At 39.1% G+C, this 14,145-nt stretch overlaps 1 protein-coding gene across 3 annotated transcripts in view; it reads right to left on the bottom strand.

The window, feature by feature from the left end:
* LOC138739501 (FRAS1-related extracellular matrix protein 2-like) overlaps window positions 1-14,145 on the bottom strand; it is a 255,570-nt gene that overhangs the window by 20,117 nt on the left and 221,308 nt on the right. For all 3 annotated transcript variants that reach the window (XR_011342293.1, XM_069891716.1, XM_069891715.1), the window contains exons 17-19: window positions 11,068-11,260; window positions 5,014-5,118; window positions 4,115-4,242 (exon numbers count right to left, since the gene is read on the bottom strand). Coding sequence is in view for 2 of the 3 variants with exons in the window: in XM_069891716.1 (XP_069747817.1) it covers window positions 4,115-4,242; window positions 5,014-5,118; window positions 11,068-11,260 (426 nt within the window). In the remaining variant the exon portion in view is untranslated. The remainder of the gene's footprint in view (window positions 1-4,114; window positions 4,243-5,013; window positions 5,119-11,067; window positions 11,261-14,145) is intronic.

Genomic DNA, 14,145 nt, shown 5'->3' with positions numbered 1-14,145 from the left:
TGCTTGATTTTTTTAATGACTAATTAATATTTTTAAGGATGTTTTGTAAAATGTTATCAAGACTTTATGATTACAATAATAATTAGAATCTAATATACATTTTGTGTTTCAACAATAAATTATCTTTCTTCCTTTTGCAAAAAATTTAATAAAGTATGATATCTCAGTGAAACATCTCAAAACATTTTCTGAACAATGAGTTACTTTGACATGGCATGAACAGACAAGAACAAGTTAGCGAGTAGGGCCTCCAGGGTTGTGACCTTAGAATTGCCACCCATGCTAGTGAGGGTAGAACTAGGAGGACAATACAGCTTAACATGTGGCTAAAGACAGAGAGCAGGAGGGAGGGTTTCAGGTTTCTGGATCATTAGGTTCTCTTCCAGGGAAGGTGGGACCTGTTCCAACAGGATAGTTTGCACCTGAACTGGAGGGGAACTAATACCCTTCCGGGAAAGTTTGCTAGTGCTGCTCCGGTGGGTTTAAACAAGATTTGCAGGGGGATGGGAACCAGAGTGTCAGAGCAGATAGAGGAGTGGAGGAGGGAAATGATGTGAAAAGTGCATGCACCTTTAGAAGTCAATGGGTTGTACGTGATGGAAATTTTCTAAAGTGCATCTATTTCAATACAAGGAAAATTGTAGGAAAGGCAGATGAGGTTAGAGCATGGATTGGCATGTGGATTTATGACATTGTGAGTGAAGCTTAGTTGCAGGAGGGGCAGGACTGGCAGCTCAATGTTCCAGACTTCTGCTGCTTTAGATGTGAAAAGGGAGCTGAAAGGGAGTGGAATAGCATTGCTCATCAGGGAAAATATCACAGCTGTGCTCAGGCAGGAAAGACCAGAGGGCTCGTCTACTGAGGCTATATGGGTGGAGCTGAGGAGCGGGAAAGGTATGACCACACTCATGTGGTTATATTATAGACGGCCTAATAGTCAATGAGAATTGGAGGAGAAAATTTGCAGAGATAGTGATAGTAAAGGGGCTTTAATTTTTCACATATTGACTGGGATTTCCATACTGTAAAAGGGCTGGATGGCTTGGAGTTTGTCAAATGTGTTCAGGAAAGTTTCCTAAATCAATATATAAATATCAACCAGAGGGAATACAATACTGGATCTCCTTTTAGGGAATGAGACAGGACAGGTAACAGAAGTATGTTCAGGGGAAGATTTTGGATCCAGTGATCATAATGCCATAAGGTTCAAGATAATTATGGAGAAGGATAGGTCTGGCCCTTGGGTTGAGATTCTAAATTGGAGAAAAGATCATTTGAGGAGATGATAAAGGATCTAGAATGCATGGATTGAGATAAGTTGTTTCTGGGCAAGGATGTGCAAGGTAAGTAGAGGACCTAGAAAGGTGAAATTTTGAGAGTACAGTGTTTGTATGTTCCTGTCAGGATTAAAGGCAAGGTTTGCAAGCATAGGGATATTGGGGATCTGGTTTGGGTATTTCGAGAGATATTGGGGATCTGGTTCGGAAAAAGAGAAGTGTATAGCAGGTATAGGCAACATGGAGCAAATGAGGTACTTGAGGCATATAAAAAATGCAAGAAAAATTTCAAGAAAGAAATCAGGAAAGCTTAAAGAAGACATGATGTTGTTTTTGCAGACAATGTGAAGGAAAATCCTAAGAGTTTCTTCAGGTATATTAAGAGCAAAAAAATAGTAAGGGACAAAATTGGTCCACTTGAAGATCAGAGTGGTTGGAGTATTGTTTGAAGATCAGTATGGAGCCAAAAGAAATGGGGGAGATCTTAATTTTTTTTTCATCAGTTTTCATTCAGTAAACAGGCAGAGTCGTGGGAAGTAAGGAAACAAGCAGTGAGGTCATGGAACCTATACAGATTACAGTGGAGGAAGTGCTTGCTGTCTTAAAGCCATCTTAAGGGCAGCAGAGTTGGTGTAGTGGTCAGTGTGATGCCTTTACAGTGCCAGAAATCTGGACAGGGGTTCAAATCCTGCGCTGTCTGTAAGGAGTTTGTACATTCTCCCAGTGTCTGCGTGGATTTTCCATGAGGATCCGGTTTCCTCCCACCACTCAAAATGTACCAGCAAAGTAGGTTAAATGGGTATCATGAAGTTGAAATGGCCAGTCACCATGCTGTATATCTAAAAAAAAATTAAAAGGGTGGAAAAATCCCCAGGGCCTGACAAGATATTCCTTTGGCCCTTGAGGGTGGCCTAGTGTAGAAATTGCAAGGGCTCTGGCCATGGGTGTGGTGCCAGAGGATTGGAGGATAGCTCACGTTGTTCCGTTGTTTAAAAACTGCTCCAAAAGTAATCCTGGCTAGTGGGTAATTGGAAGGTGTTCTAAGTGATTGAATATACAATAATTTGGATAGTCAGAAAGTAATTAGGGATTGTCAACATGGCTTTCTGTGAGATAGGTCGTGTTTAAACAATCTTGTAGAGTTTTTCAAGGCTACAAGGAAAGTTGACGACGGAAAGGCTGTGGATGTTGTCTGCATGGACTTTAGTAAGGCCTTTGACAAAGTCCCACATGGGACAATAGTCAGGAAGATTCAGATGCTAGGTATTCTTGGTGAAGCAGTGAATTGGATTTGACAATGGCTCGATGGGAGAAGCCAGAGAGTAATGGTGGATGATTGCCTCTTAGACTGGAGGCCTGTGACTTGTGGTTTGCCTTAGGAATCATTGCTGGGACCTTTGCTGTTTGTCATCTATATCAATGATCTGGATGATAATGTGGCATTTTGGATCAGTAAGTTTGCAGATGACAGTAAGATTGGAGACATTGTGGACAACGAAGAAGGTTTTCAAAACTTGCAGAGGAATATGGACCAGGTGGTAAAATGGGCTGAAAAATGGGCAGATGGAATTTAATGCAGACAAGTGTGAGATGTTGCATTTTGGAAGGACAAACCAAGAAAGGACACGTATGATGAATGGTAGTTCACTGAGAACTGCGATAGAACAGAAGGATCTTAGAGATACATAATTCTCTGCAAGTGGTGCTGGTAAAGAGAGCTTTTGGCGTATTGGCCTTCATAAATCAAAGTATTGAGTGTCGGAGTTGGGCTGTTTATGGTAAAGTTGTATAAGACATTGGTGAGGCCAAATTTGGAGTATTGTTTGAAGTTTTGATCATCTAACTAAAGGAAAGATATCAAGTAAGATAGAAAGAGTGCAAAGAAGATTTACTAGGATGATGCCCAGACCTCAGGAACTGAGTTACAGGGAAAGGTTAAACACCTTGGGACTCTTAATAGAATGAGGGGAAATTTGATAAAGGTATTTAAAATAATGAGGGGGAGAGACAGAGTAAATGTAGATAGGCTTTTTCCACTGAGTGTAGGTGAGAAACAAACCAGAGGTCATGGTTTAAGAGTGAAAGGGAAAAGGTTTGGGAGGTAACTTCTTCACACAGAAAGTGGTGGTTGTGAGGTGGTGAATGTGGGCTCAATTTCAACATTTAAGGAGAATTTGGACAGGTACATGGATGTGAGAGGTATGGAGAGCTATGGACTGGGAGCAAATCAGTGGGACTAGGCAAAAATAAAAGGGTTGGCACAGAATAGAAGGGCTGAAGGGGCCTGTTTCTGTGCTGTAGTGTTCTATGAGTCTATGGTTTAACAAAGTAAAATGTAACACTGAGCCAAATAAATAGTTCAGGAAAATCTTTGTCAAACGTGCTGGTTTTTAAAGGCACCCTAAAGCTGGGTAACTTTAAGTGAACGAGAATTTCAGGTGGGAATTCCAGATTGTAAGCATAGGGCTACTGAAGTGGGCAGAATTGGAGGAATGCAGAAAAATCACAAGTTTCTGTGATGGAGGTGATTATAGAGAAAGAGAAAAACAAACTCACAGAGGGATGGAAAATAAGAACGAGAAATTTAATTTTGAGATGCTGCTGGGCCAGCACAAAACACAGGAATAATGGGAGCAGAGGGTTTAGTGCAAGTTAAGGTACTAACAGCAGAACATTGGATTAATTCATCAGGATGAAAGATTTATATTGTTAAGAACAAAGATAAACAGAATTCGTAATCCTCATCTATACATTAATAATGTACAGAAAAAATATGGGCAAACATTTTCACTATGAAATACTCTCAGCATTGCAATGATAAAATTTTAAAAGCTTACAGCAAAATCTGAAGTGAAACTCCACTGTTGTTCAGGGTGATTATACGTCGGTTCACTTCTCACTAAATTCAGAGTAAAGGTTAATCCTGGATGATCAGCAGACATAACCATAGAACTGAGAGGAGATGCTGGGGAAGGGCAGAGATAGTTTAGGTCAAAAAATTAGCTTTTCCTCCATACTGGACTGCAAGAACAGAAGTAATGATAAGTAGTTATGAGCAAACTTTTTATATTTTCTTTTTCCATGGGGGGATGAGGGTGAGGGTGTACAAAACAATGAGAGGCACTGATCATGTGGATGGCCAAAGGCCAAAGTTCAGGGGGGATGCAAGAGATGAGTTTTCCACACAGAGAGTGAGGTGCACATTGAATGCACTCTACCAGCAACAGAGGTGGAGGCAGGTACCATAGGACCTTTTGAGTGACTCATCAGGTATTAGATAGGTACATGGAACTAACAAAAATGAAGGGTATGCAATCAGTGTTTGTTCGAGTAGGTTATGCTCAACACCACACCGAAAGGCTAATACTTTGCCGTAGATTTCTGTTTTACGTTCAAAAGATAAAAATCACTCCAATTTCACATTGCCTCAACACATTTAACCAGTGGCTGCATGATACCCAAGATCAGGTCTAGGTTTGGTCACTGGCCAGTGCTGGATTTGCTGAACTATTTGCAGGTGGATCCCCTGGAGGAAAAATAAACTAGGATTCTGGCACCTCATTGTAATCCAGGAATCATTGCCCAAGAGGGCCATGATATACAATAATTTCCAAAACTCACTATAAATGTTAAATCAAGAATACGATTTAATCTCATGGTCATAAAGGAAGAACCTGGTGTCTGCAAGATAGAGTCACAAGAATAGTGAAATGTGCATGAGAAGAAATTCACTCACCTGGATGCAACATGACAAAGAGACCACGAAATCGTGCCTCTGTTCGGAAGTTCACAACCAGACGACCTTCATTGTTAATCCGCATGCTAGTTGGGTAAAGGGCACCTGCCAGCAGACAACATGCATATTAATAAATGTAGCTAATGAGTCTGAAAAAGCAATCAACAATAAATTGTACTCACAACTCAGACTGCAGTAATTTTATGTCACTTATTTGTTAAGACAAATACGTTTTCATGATGTATGTCCTGTAAAAAGCATTAAAATAAGACATACAATACTTGATGGGCCCTTACCTAACTTTGTGCATCTCCTACCAATGCTGTACAGTGTTCAGGAAAGGGTGTCAGCTATTAGAGGCACCAACCCCAAGCAGTTGCAAGGGAGGGGGCAGAGAATTCTCCTAATTAATCAAAGGTACATGGTCACTGAGAAAATGCCTGGAGGAAGGTCCTAGATCTGTCAGGTCTACAGAAGAGGTAGCTGAAGTAGATTTCCCTAGCAGTGAAACCCCCATGCAATGGATAAGTGCTGGGAGAAATTTTATGATCTCACAAGATATATCAAGCTGATCTGTACATTACTGAGTGAAGGCTGTGCAGAATTTTATTTTGTAAGGAGGTCTAATTCCTTTGGCAAGCTAGCATGAACTCTATTGATGGGAGTTGCATAGAACAATACAGCAGTACATACAGGCCCTAGAGCCCTCGATGTTGTATTCCTACCAAAAAAGTACTAATTCTTCCTACCTCATAACCCTCTATTTTTATTTCATCCATGAGCTGGTCTAAGAGTCTTTTAAATGCCCCTAATGTTTCAGCCACCATCACCATCCCTGGCAAGGCATTCCAGGCACCACAAGTCTTTGTGCAAAAAAACTTACCCTGATCTCTCCCCTAAACTTTCCTTTCTTCACTTTGTAGAGATGCCTCTGGGTATTTGCTATTCCTGCCCTGGGAGAAAGGCACTGGCTGTCCATCTTACCTATGCCTTTCAGAATCTTGTAGACATCTCAAGTCTCCTCTCATCCTTTTTTATTTCAAAGAGAAAAGTCTCAGTTCTGCTAACCTTGCCTCAAAAGACTTATTTTACAATCCAGGCAACATCTTGGTAAATCTCCTCTGCATTCTCTCCATAGCTTCCACATCCTTCCCATAGTGAGGTGACCAGAACTGAACACTATACTCTAAGTGGTCTCAGCAGATATTTGTAGATTTGCAACATGACTCCTCGACTCTTGAACTCAATCCTCCTATTAATGAAGCCCAACATCCCATAGGCCTTCTTAACTACCCTATTAACCTGCGTAGCAACCTTTCAGCACTTCAAAGTTGACCCCAAGTATTCAACCATTAACCCTGTACTCAGCCTTCTGGTCTGACCTTCAAAATGCATCACCTCACACTTATCTGGATTGAACTCCATCTTTCACTTCTCAGCTAAACTCTGCATCCTGGATATATCCTTTTGTAACCTCTGACAAACTTCAGCACTCTCCACAACTCCTCCAGCCTTCATATCATCTGCAAACCGACTAACCCATCCCTCCGCTTCTTCGTCTAGGTCATTTATAAAAATCACAAAGAACAGGGGTTCCAGAACAGATCTTTTCATAACTCCGCTGGTCACTGACCTCCAGGCAGAATACTTTCAGTCCACTACTACTCTCTGATTTGGACATGAAAGCCAATTTTTAATCCACACAGCCAAGGTTTCATGGATCCCATGCCTCAAAACTTTCTGAATGAGACCTTGTCAAATGCCTTACTAACATCCATATAAACCACATCTACCACCCTATCTTCATCAATTTCTTTTGTTATCTCCTCAAAAAACTAATTAGGCGTGTGAGGCACAGCCTTCCTTTCACAAAGCTATGTTGATTATCCTTGAGTATACTGTACTTCTCCAAATGCTCATAGGCCCTATCCATAATAATTCCCTCCAACAGTGATGCAAGACTCACCAGCCTGTAATTCCCAGGATTCTCCCTATTACTTTTTTTGAAACAAGGGGATGACATTTGCCATCACCTATTGCCAAGGAGAACTCAATGATCATCGTTAAGATCCCAGTTATCTCTTCCCTCCCTTCCCATAGCAACCTGGAGTATATTGCGTCTAGGCCCGGGGATTTATCAATCTTTGTTTTTAAGAAGATTCAACACTCCCTCTTCCTTAATCCCAACATCGCCTAGCTCACAAGTCCTATTGATTTTGACCACACTCTGATTAAGGTCCTTTTCTCTTATGAATACTGAAGCAAAGTATTCACTTAGCACCTTCCCAACCTCCAGGTACATGTTGTCTCCTTTATCCTTAAGTCTTCATTTTCGTCATCCTTTTGATCTTCACATATGCATAGAATGTCTTGGGGTTCTCCTTAATCCTAGTTGCTAAGGCCTTCTCATATCCCCTTCGAGCTTTCTTAAATCCTTTCCTGGCTACCATATAATTCTCATGAGTCCTTCCTGTTTCCTGCTCCCTAAATGTAATGTATGCTTCCTTCTTCCTCTTAACAAGCTACCTCACCTATTTTCTCAACTGTGGTTCCCTTTCCCTGGCATTTTTATCCTGTCCTAGTGGGACAAACCTATCCTGAACCCAGCACGTGATCTCGAGACCTCTTCTACATTAGTTCTGCTTTCTCCCATGAACACCTATTTCCAATTTACTCTCTGCCCCATCCCATCATAATTAGCCATTCCCCAATGAAACACTTCCCCATTTTGTTTGCTTTTATCCTTGTCCATGCTAAAGCTTGGGGAGTTGTGGTCACACTCACTGAATTGCTCCCCACCAAGAAGTCCACCACCTGACCAGTACTAGATCTAGTATAGCATGTTCTCTTGTTGGCTGGTCCATATAGGAATTGTTCTTGGACACACCTGACAAATTCTGCTCCCTCTATTCCTCTTGCAGTCAGGATGTGCCAGTTAATATTCGGGAAGTTGAAGTCTCCCATAACAACAACCCTGTAATTTCTGCATTATTCCAAAATCTACCTACTTATTTGTTTCTTGATGTCCTGAGGGTTACTTAGCCAGTTTTATTTTTGGAATCTGGCTTTAGGTGTGAGGACTAGGGTGAGAATATAGCCCTTGAAGTGCCAGTTGATGAGGTAGACAAAGACGATGTGGTCAAACAATAATCATGGCTTTTATTAGCAGAAACTCATGGTATAATAATGAAAGACAATAGGTGCACACACAGTTATACCCAAGAGGAGTGTCCTTAATAATCCACAGCCAATGTTAGTGCAGCAAGTCTCACCAGAGGGGAGACAGGCAGCTTGGCAGACATTCACTACACCTTGATCCCAGTATCTTGACTCTAGAATGTGGCAGCTATCATCACTTTGTGTGACTTATAACCACCTGGTCATTGAGCATGTAAAACCTTTTCCTTGCAGGAAGAGGTCTTAGTTATTAAGAGCATTTATCGTATGTAGGGTCATAACCATCCCTTAGCCTCCATATATGATGCTTGACCTACCGAGTTTCTCCTTTAGATTTTTTTTTGTTGCTGGGTGGTAGCTAATCAGCAATTCTGGAGAATCAATTGCTGGGGGGGGGGGGGGGGGGGAGGGGGGGGGTGAGGGAGAGAGAGAAAATGAAAAAAAGAGATGGGAGGATTTCCTAACCTGTACTTCTCTTGATGTGAAGATGGTAGAGAGGGAACTAATTTAAAGGTTTAATTAGTACACTGATAATTCTCCATAGGTTACTGTCCACCAGCCAGTGAGTGTTGCCACGCTAATGCTGCTGTATTTTTAAAAAGCTGTTGCAATCTATGTCTTTTTAATGTGTGCAGATAAAAACAAAATACAACTGGCGTTCTCTGAATCAGAATTACAATATTATGAAAATGGTAAGTCAAACACAGTAAATAAGAATGCAATTTTAACTAGTCTGTTGGCACATGAATGAGTGTTTGCAACAAATACTAAAGCTAGGCTCAGCATTGCAGAAGACTAAAATTTACTCGGAAAATATTTACAAATATGTAGCACATCAAATTTTATACAAAAATCTCAAATAACAAATCACTCATTAAGTCCAGCAACCATCATTTCATAAGTATCTGTCTATTGGAAAGTCTAAAACAACATATGACTAAGTAATTAACAAGCTAATAATAATATTAGTTGCTGGGCAAACTGACAGGCATCTTGTGCTCCTTATTTAGCCATTACATTTATCCTGTGAACTAGAATCACCAAACAGGACTTCACTGAAAGAACAAATCCTTCAGCATTGTACAACACCTCAGAATAGTGATTAAGTCTTAGCTTAGATCATGTATTTGAATGAGATGTGCATTGTGAACTTCTGATTTGGAATATATTTCTAATGATTATTTCAGGCTACTAAAAAATAAGCCAAATAAGCAATGTCAATATAAATGAGACATTTCTTCGTCTTTCCAAACATCCTAATTAATTGTAAGAGAAAACCAAAGAATTTTTTTTAATTATTAGATTTAACAGTGCTTGCAAATTAATCAGTTAGTTGGAATAAAACTTGCTTCAACTACTTTCAGTTCATAGTGAGACAAAATAGTGCAATGTAGAATGTCATTTTCAACCTTTTTCTTTCCACTCACATACCACTTTAAGTAATCCCTATGCCATTGGTGCTTTGTGATTAGGAAGGGATTGCTTAAGGTGTTATGTGAGTGGGAAGGAAAAGTTGAGAATCACTGTTCTAGACCCAATTGTTACTGAAATATTATACTATCAACGTTATATGTTATCAACTCAATTGTTATTGAAATATTTTGCTTGAGAAAAATTGTTATTGGCCCATTTCACGGAGTTATGCAATTGTACACATAATGAGTCAATTAGGTACAATTAAAACAGTGGTTTTCAAACTTCTTTCCACCCACATACCACCTTAAGCAATCCCTTCCTAATCACAGAGCACCTATGGCATAGGGAATACTTAAAGTGGTATGTGAGAGGAAAGAAAAAGGTTTAGAACCACTGCTCTAGTCACCACCAGGGCCTTTAATTAAACAGAATATTCCGTAAGACAGAAGCCTATTTTAAAAAAAAATATTTTTGATTTTTTTTTCCATAAACATCCATAGAAAAACTTTCCAATTAAAAAAAAATTCTCTTTACAAAAAACAAACAGAATGATTCCTCCCAACTTGCGCGCCCCCCCCCCCCCCCCCCCCCCCACAATCTACCCACTATCAGGTCTCACATTTACATTGATCATCAAAAATTCTAAACGGGGAAGTCACTTGCATTTATACTTTAGCAGCATTTATTACTATCCATTTTATTATTATATTTATAATAATATGATGCAAATATGTCTGCCATATCTTAATAAACATGTTATATTTATTCTTTAAGTTGAATGTAATTTTTCCATTGGTATGCAACTATTCATCTCATTTTCATCTCCTAATATTTCTGATTTAGTTTTGTAGAATACTGTCTAAAAGTATTATTTATTTACTTTTGATTATATGTTATAATATTGGCCTCTGTTTTTATTGCATTTATCATTCTAGATGAATCCTCTGTCTTTAACTGCCAAGATAAAACTTTATGTGCTCATTTCACTAATTCATAATTTTTTAAAGTTTTTAATATAATTTGTTATAATGTTATATTTCAAAATTTTATTCTCTAACAATCTATATTTTTCTTGTGACCCTGTTCTCTCATATTCTTTTTCCAATTTTATTACATCTTTCTTTAGACCATCTAGTTTAGTAGCATATTGTCTCAAGATTTTTTGTATAGGAAATAATTTGCCCTCTTCGATAAGCTTTAAGATGGCATTGAGATGCCATCTGTATACATTTTCTTGTTTTTCCATTATTGCAATAGTTAAAGATAATGGTAAATGATCTGATAGAAGTCTTGCCAGATATTCCGTCTTAATGCACACAAAAGCCTAGTGATAAAATTAGGTCCTTCAAAATTTACTTACATTTGTGGAAATAAATTATTAATTAATCAATATCCTGAAAGAGTTGAATCTGACCAAACTGATAATAAAAAATTCTCCAACAATCTTGGACAGTCACTCACCCTGTAATTCAGCCTCGGGTGGGCTGCCAATTCCATCTTTCCACAAGATGGCAGTGTCGTACACGAAAGTCAAGCGAAGCTCAGACTGCAGGTCAAAGTGCTGCCAGCCTCCAACACCCACGGGGGAATGGAAGACATAGGAGACATATAGAGGGACTCGCAAAGTTACGTAAGACTGCACAAGGTTCAAAACCTGATGGAAAAAAATTCAAACAGATGTGCAAATGATGCATAAAATTTCATGATTACCAAGAAGAGGGCACGGCAACACTAATACTTTCTAAGAGGTCTGAGGAGATTTGGCATGTCATTGAAAACATTATTATTGGTATTAATGTGATTTTTTTTGCAGTAATCTGTTAAATAAATGTTCATTCTTACAAAACCTAAACATTTTTACGTAAACTTTAGAGTAAACAAGAAATCTGCAGATGCTGAAGTCTGGTGCTGAAACATGTTGGCTTTTAGTAAGGCCTTTCACAAGGTCCCACATGGGAGGTTGGTCAGGGCCATTCAGTCACTTGGTATTCAGGATGAGGTAGTAAATTGGATTCAACATTGGCTTTGTGGGAGAAGCCAGAAAGCAGTCGTAGATGATTACTTCTTTAAATGGAGGCCTGTGCCTCAGGGCTCAGTGCTGAATTCATTGTTGTTTGTTATCCCTGGAAATGCTCTGGATGACAATGTGGTAACTCAGATCAACAAATTTACAGATAACTAAGATTGGGGATATAATGGATAGCGTGAAGGGCCTCAAAGCTTAGCGGGATGTTGACCAGTTGAAAAAATTGGCTGCAAAATAGCAGATGAAATTTAATGTGGGCAGAGTGAGGTATTGCACTTTGAGAGGACTAACCAGGGTAGGACTTGCATGGTAGGGCACTGCGGAGTGCGGTAGAACAGAGAGATATGGGAGTAGGGATAAATAATTCCCTCAACGTGGTGTTGCAGGTAGATAGGGTTGTAAAGAAAGGTTTTGATACACTTACCTTCATAAATCAAAGTACTGAGAATAGGAATTGGGATTGGTAAAGTTGTATAAGACATTGATAAGGTCAAATTTGGAGAATGGTGTGGAGTTTTAGTTATCTACCAATTGGAAAGATATCAATAAGATTGAAAGATCCCACAGAAAATTGACAAGGATGTTGCTGGGACTTGAGGATCTGAGTTATGGCTAAAAGTTGAATAGGTTAAGACTTTATTCACTGAAGTGTCGGAAAATGAGGAGAGATTTGATACACAGGTATATAAAATTGTGAAGGATATAGATATAGATAAATGCAAGCATGTTTTTTCCACTGAGGTTGGGTGAGACAAGAATGAAAGGTCCTGAATTAAGGGTGAATGGTGGAATGTTTAAGGGGAGCATGAGGGGGAAGTTCTTCATTCAGAGGGTTGTGAGGGTGTGGAATGAGCTGCCAGCTAAAGTGGTGAATGCGAGTTCGAATTTGACATTGAAGAGAAACTTGGCCAGGTACATGGATAGGAGGGGTATTAGAGGTCTATAGTCTGGGTGCAGGTCAATGGGACTAGGCAGAATAAATAGTTCAGCAAGGACTAGAAGGGCCTGCTTCTGTGCTGTAGTGTTCTATGGTTCTACAAATATTCTGCAAGATTTTATATTATTTTCCCACAAACCAATAGATAAACACACCTTATTGAAACCAAAACAGTAAAATTATGGACAATGAAAATAAAAAATAAATCTGTTTCTCTGCTTTTATTATTACATCTTAATAATTTAGCTTAGTTTAAAGCATTTATAATTTTATTGTACAATGTACTTTTGCCATGATTTTTGCCAAAGCTTTGCAATTATCTGTTAAATAAACATGTTGTATCTTTAAAAAAATAGTGCTTTCTTTCAAATGTTATAACATTAACAGGGTGATATCTGATTTTAAAACTCTGTGTTTCATCCACACTGGTAATACTTAATCTTTCATTGTAATCCTAAATAAATCAATTATTTACATAGAGTAATTTCTACAAAATTTCTGTTAGAATTACACTCTAAACCTTACACTTAATGGTGAAAGTCCAAAATGGTAAGCTACTTCTAATAGCAATTGAAAGAGATTAATTGTTAAATACTTTATTTGAAAATAACACGATAGGTGTGAGAGAATTTTTGAATTATTTTAAATCTTCTTGACTGCCATTCAGTTCTGCATCTTCCTGTGTTCATCTCCCCAAAGGAATTAGATGCTCACAACTAACATATTTATTTGGTTTTCACTTAAAAAACATTATACAGAACTAAATCTATGCCCTCCTTGCACACCTGCTACCCTGATACCTAAGCTGCATTATAATTGATTCCAGGTATTCAATTCATTTTCCAGTCTGAATAAATCAATGCCCTGAAAAACAAACAAATCAGCTCCCTAACCTAATAAAATTCAACCACCACAGAATGTGATTCTTCACATCACCAAGATCGTGTTATATGGCGAGCTCTCCACTGGCCACCGTGACAGAGGTGCACCAAAGAAAAGGTACAAGGACTGCCTAAAGAAATCTCTTGGTGCCTGCCACATTGACCACCGCCAGTGGGCTGATATCGCCTCAAACCGTGCATCTTGGCGCCTCACAGTTTGGCGGGCAGCAACCTCCTTTGAAGAAGACCGCAGAGCCCACCTCACTGACAAAAGGCAAAGGAGGAAAAACCCAACACCCAACCCCAACCAACCATTTTTCCCCTGCAGCCGCTGCAACCGTGTCTGCCTGTCCCGCATCGGACTTGTCAGCCACAAACGAGCCTGCAGCTGACATGGACTTTTACCCCCTCCATAAATCTTCGTCCGCGAAGCCAAGCCAAAGAAGAAGACAGAAGGCAGTAATAGTAGTTCTGACAAGCACTTTGTACGTGTGTCTACAATGTTATTATTAATTATGCACCCCATTCTAAAAATGTCCCAGGTCACCACTATTTTCTTAATATTCTTTGAACACATGAACTTACAGGTTTGAAACACACATTTCTGAATAGTATTTAACATTATGTAACTAAGTAAAACAGAACACTTTTATTACTGAGGTAAAATCTTGAGTAATAAGTGATGGTAGACTTAA

Source organism: Narcine bancroftii, chromosome 7, assembly GCF_036971445.1.
Source record: "Narcine bancroftii isolate sNarBan1 chromosome 7, sNarBan1.hap1, whole genome shotgun sequence".
Classification (NCBI taxonomy): Eukaryota; Metazoa; Chordata; class Chondrichthyes; order Torpediniformes; family Narcinidae; genus Narcine; species Narcine bancroftii.
This window is presented reverse-complemented; position numbering and strand designations above follow the sequence as displayed.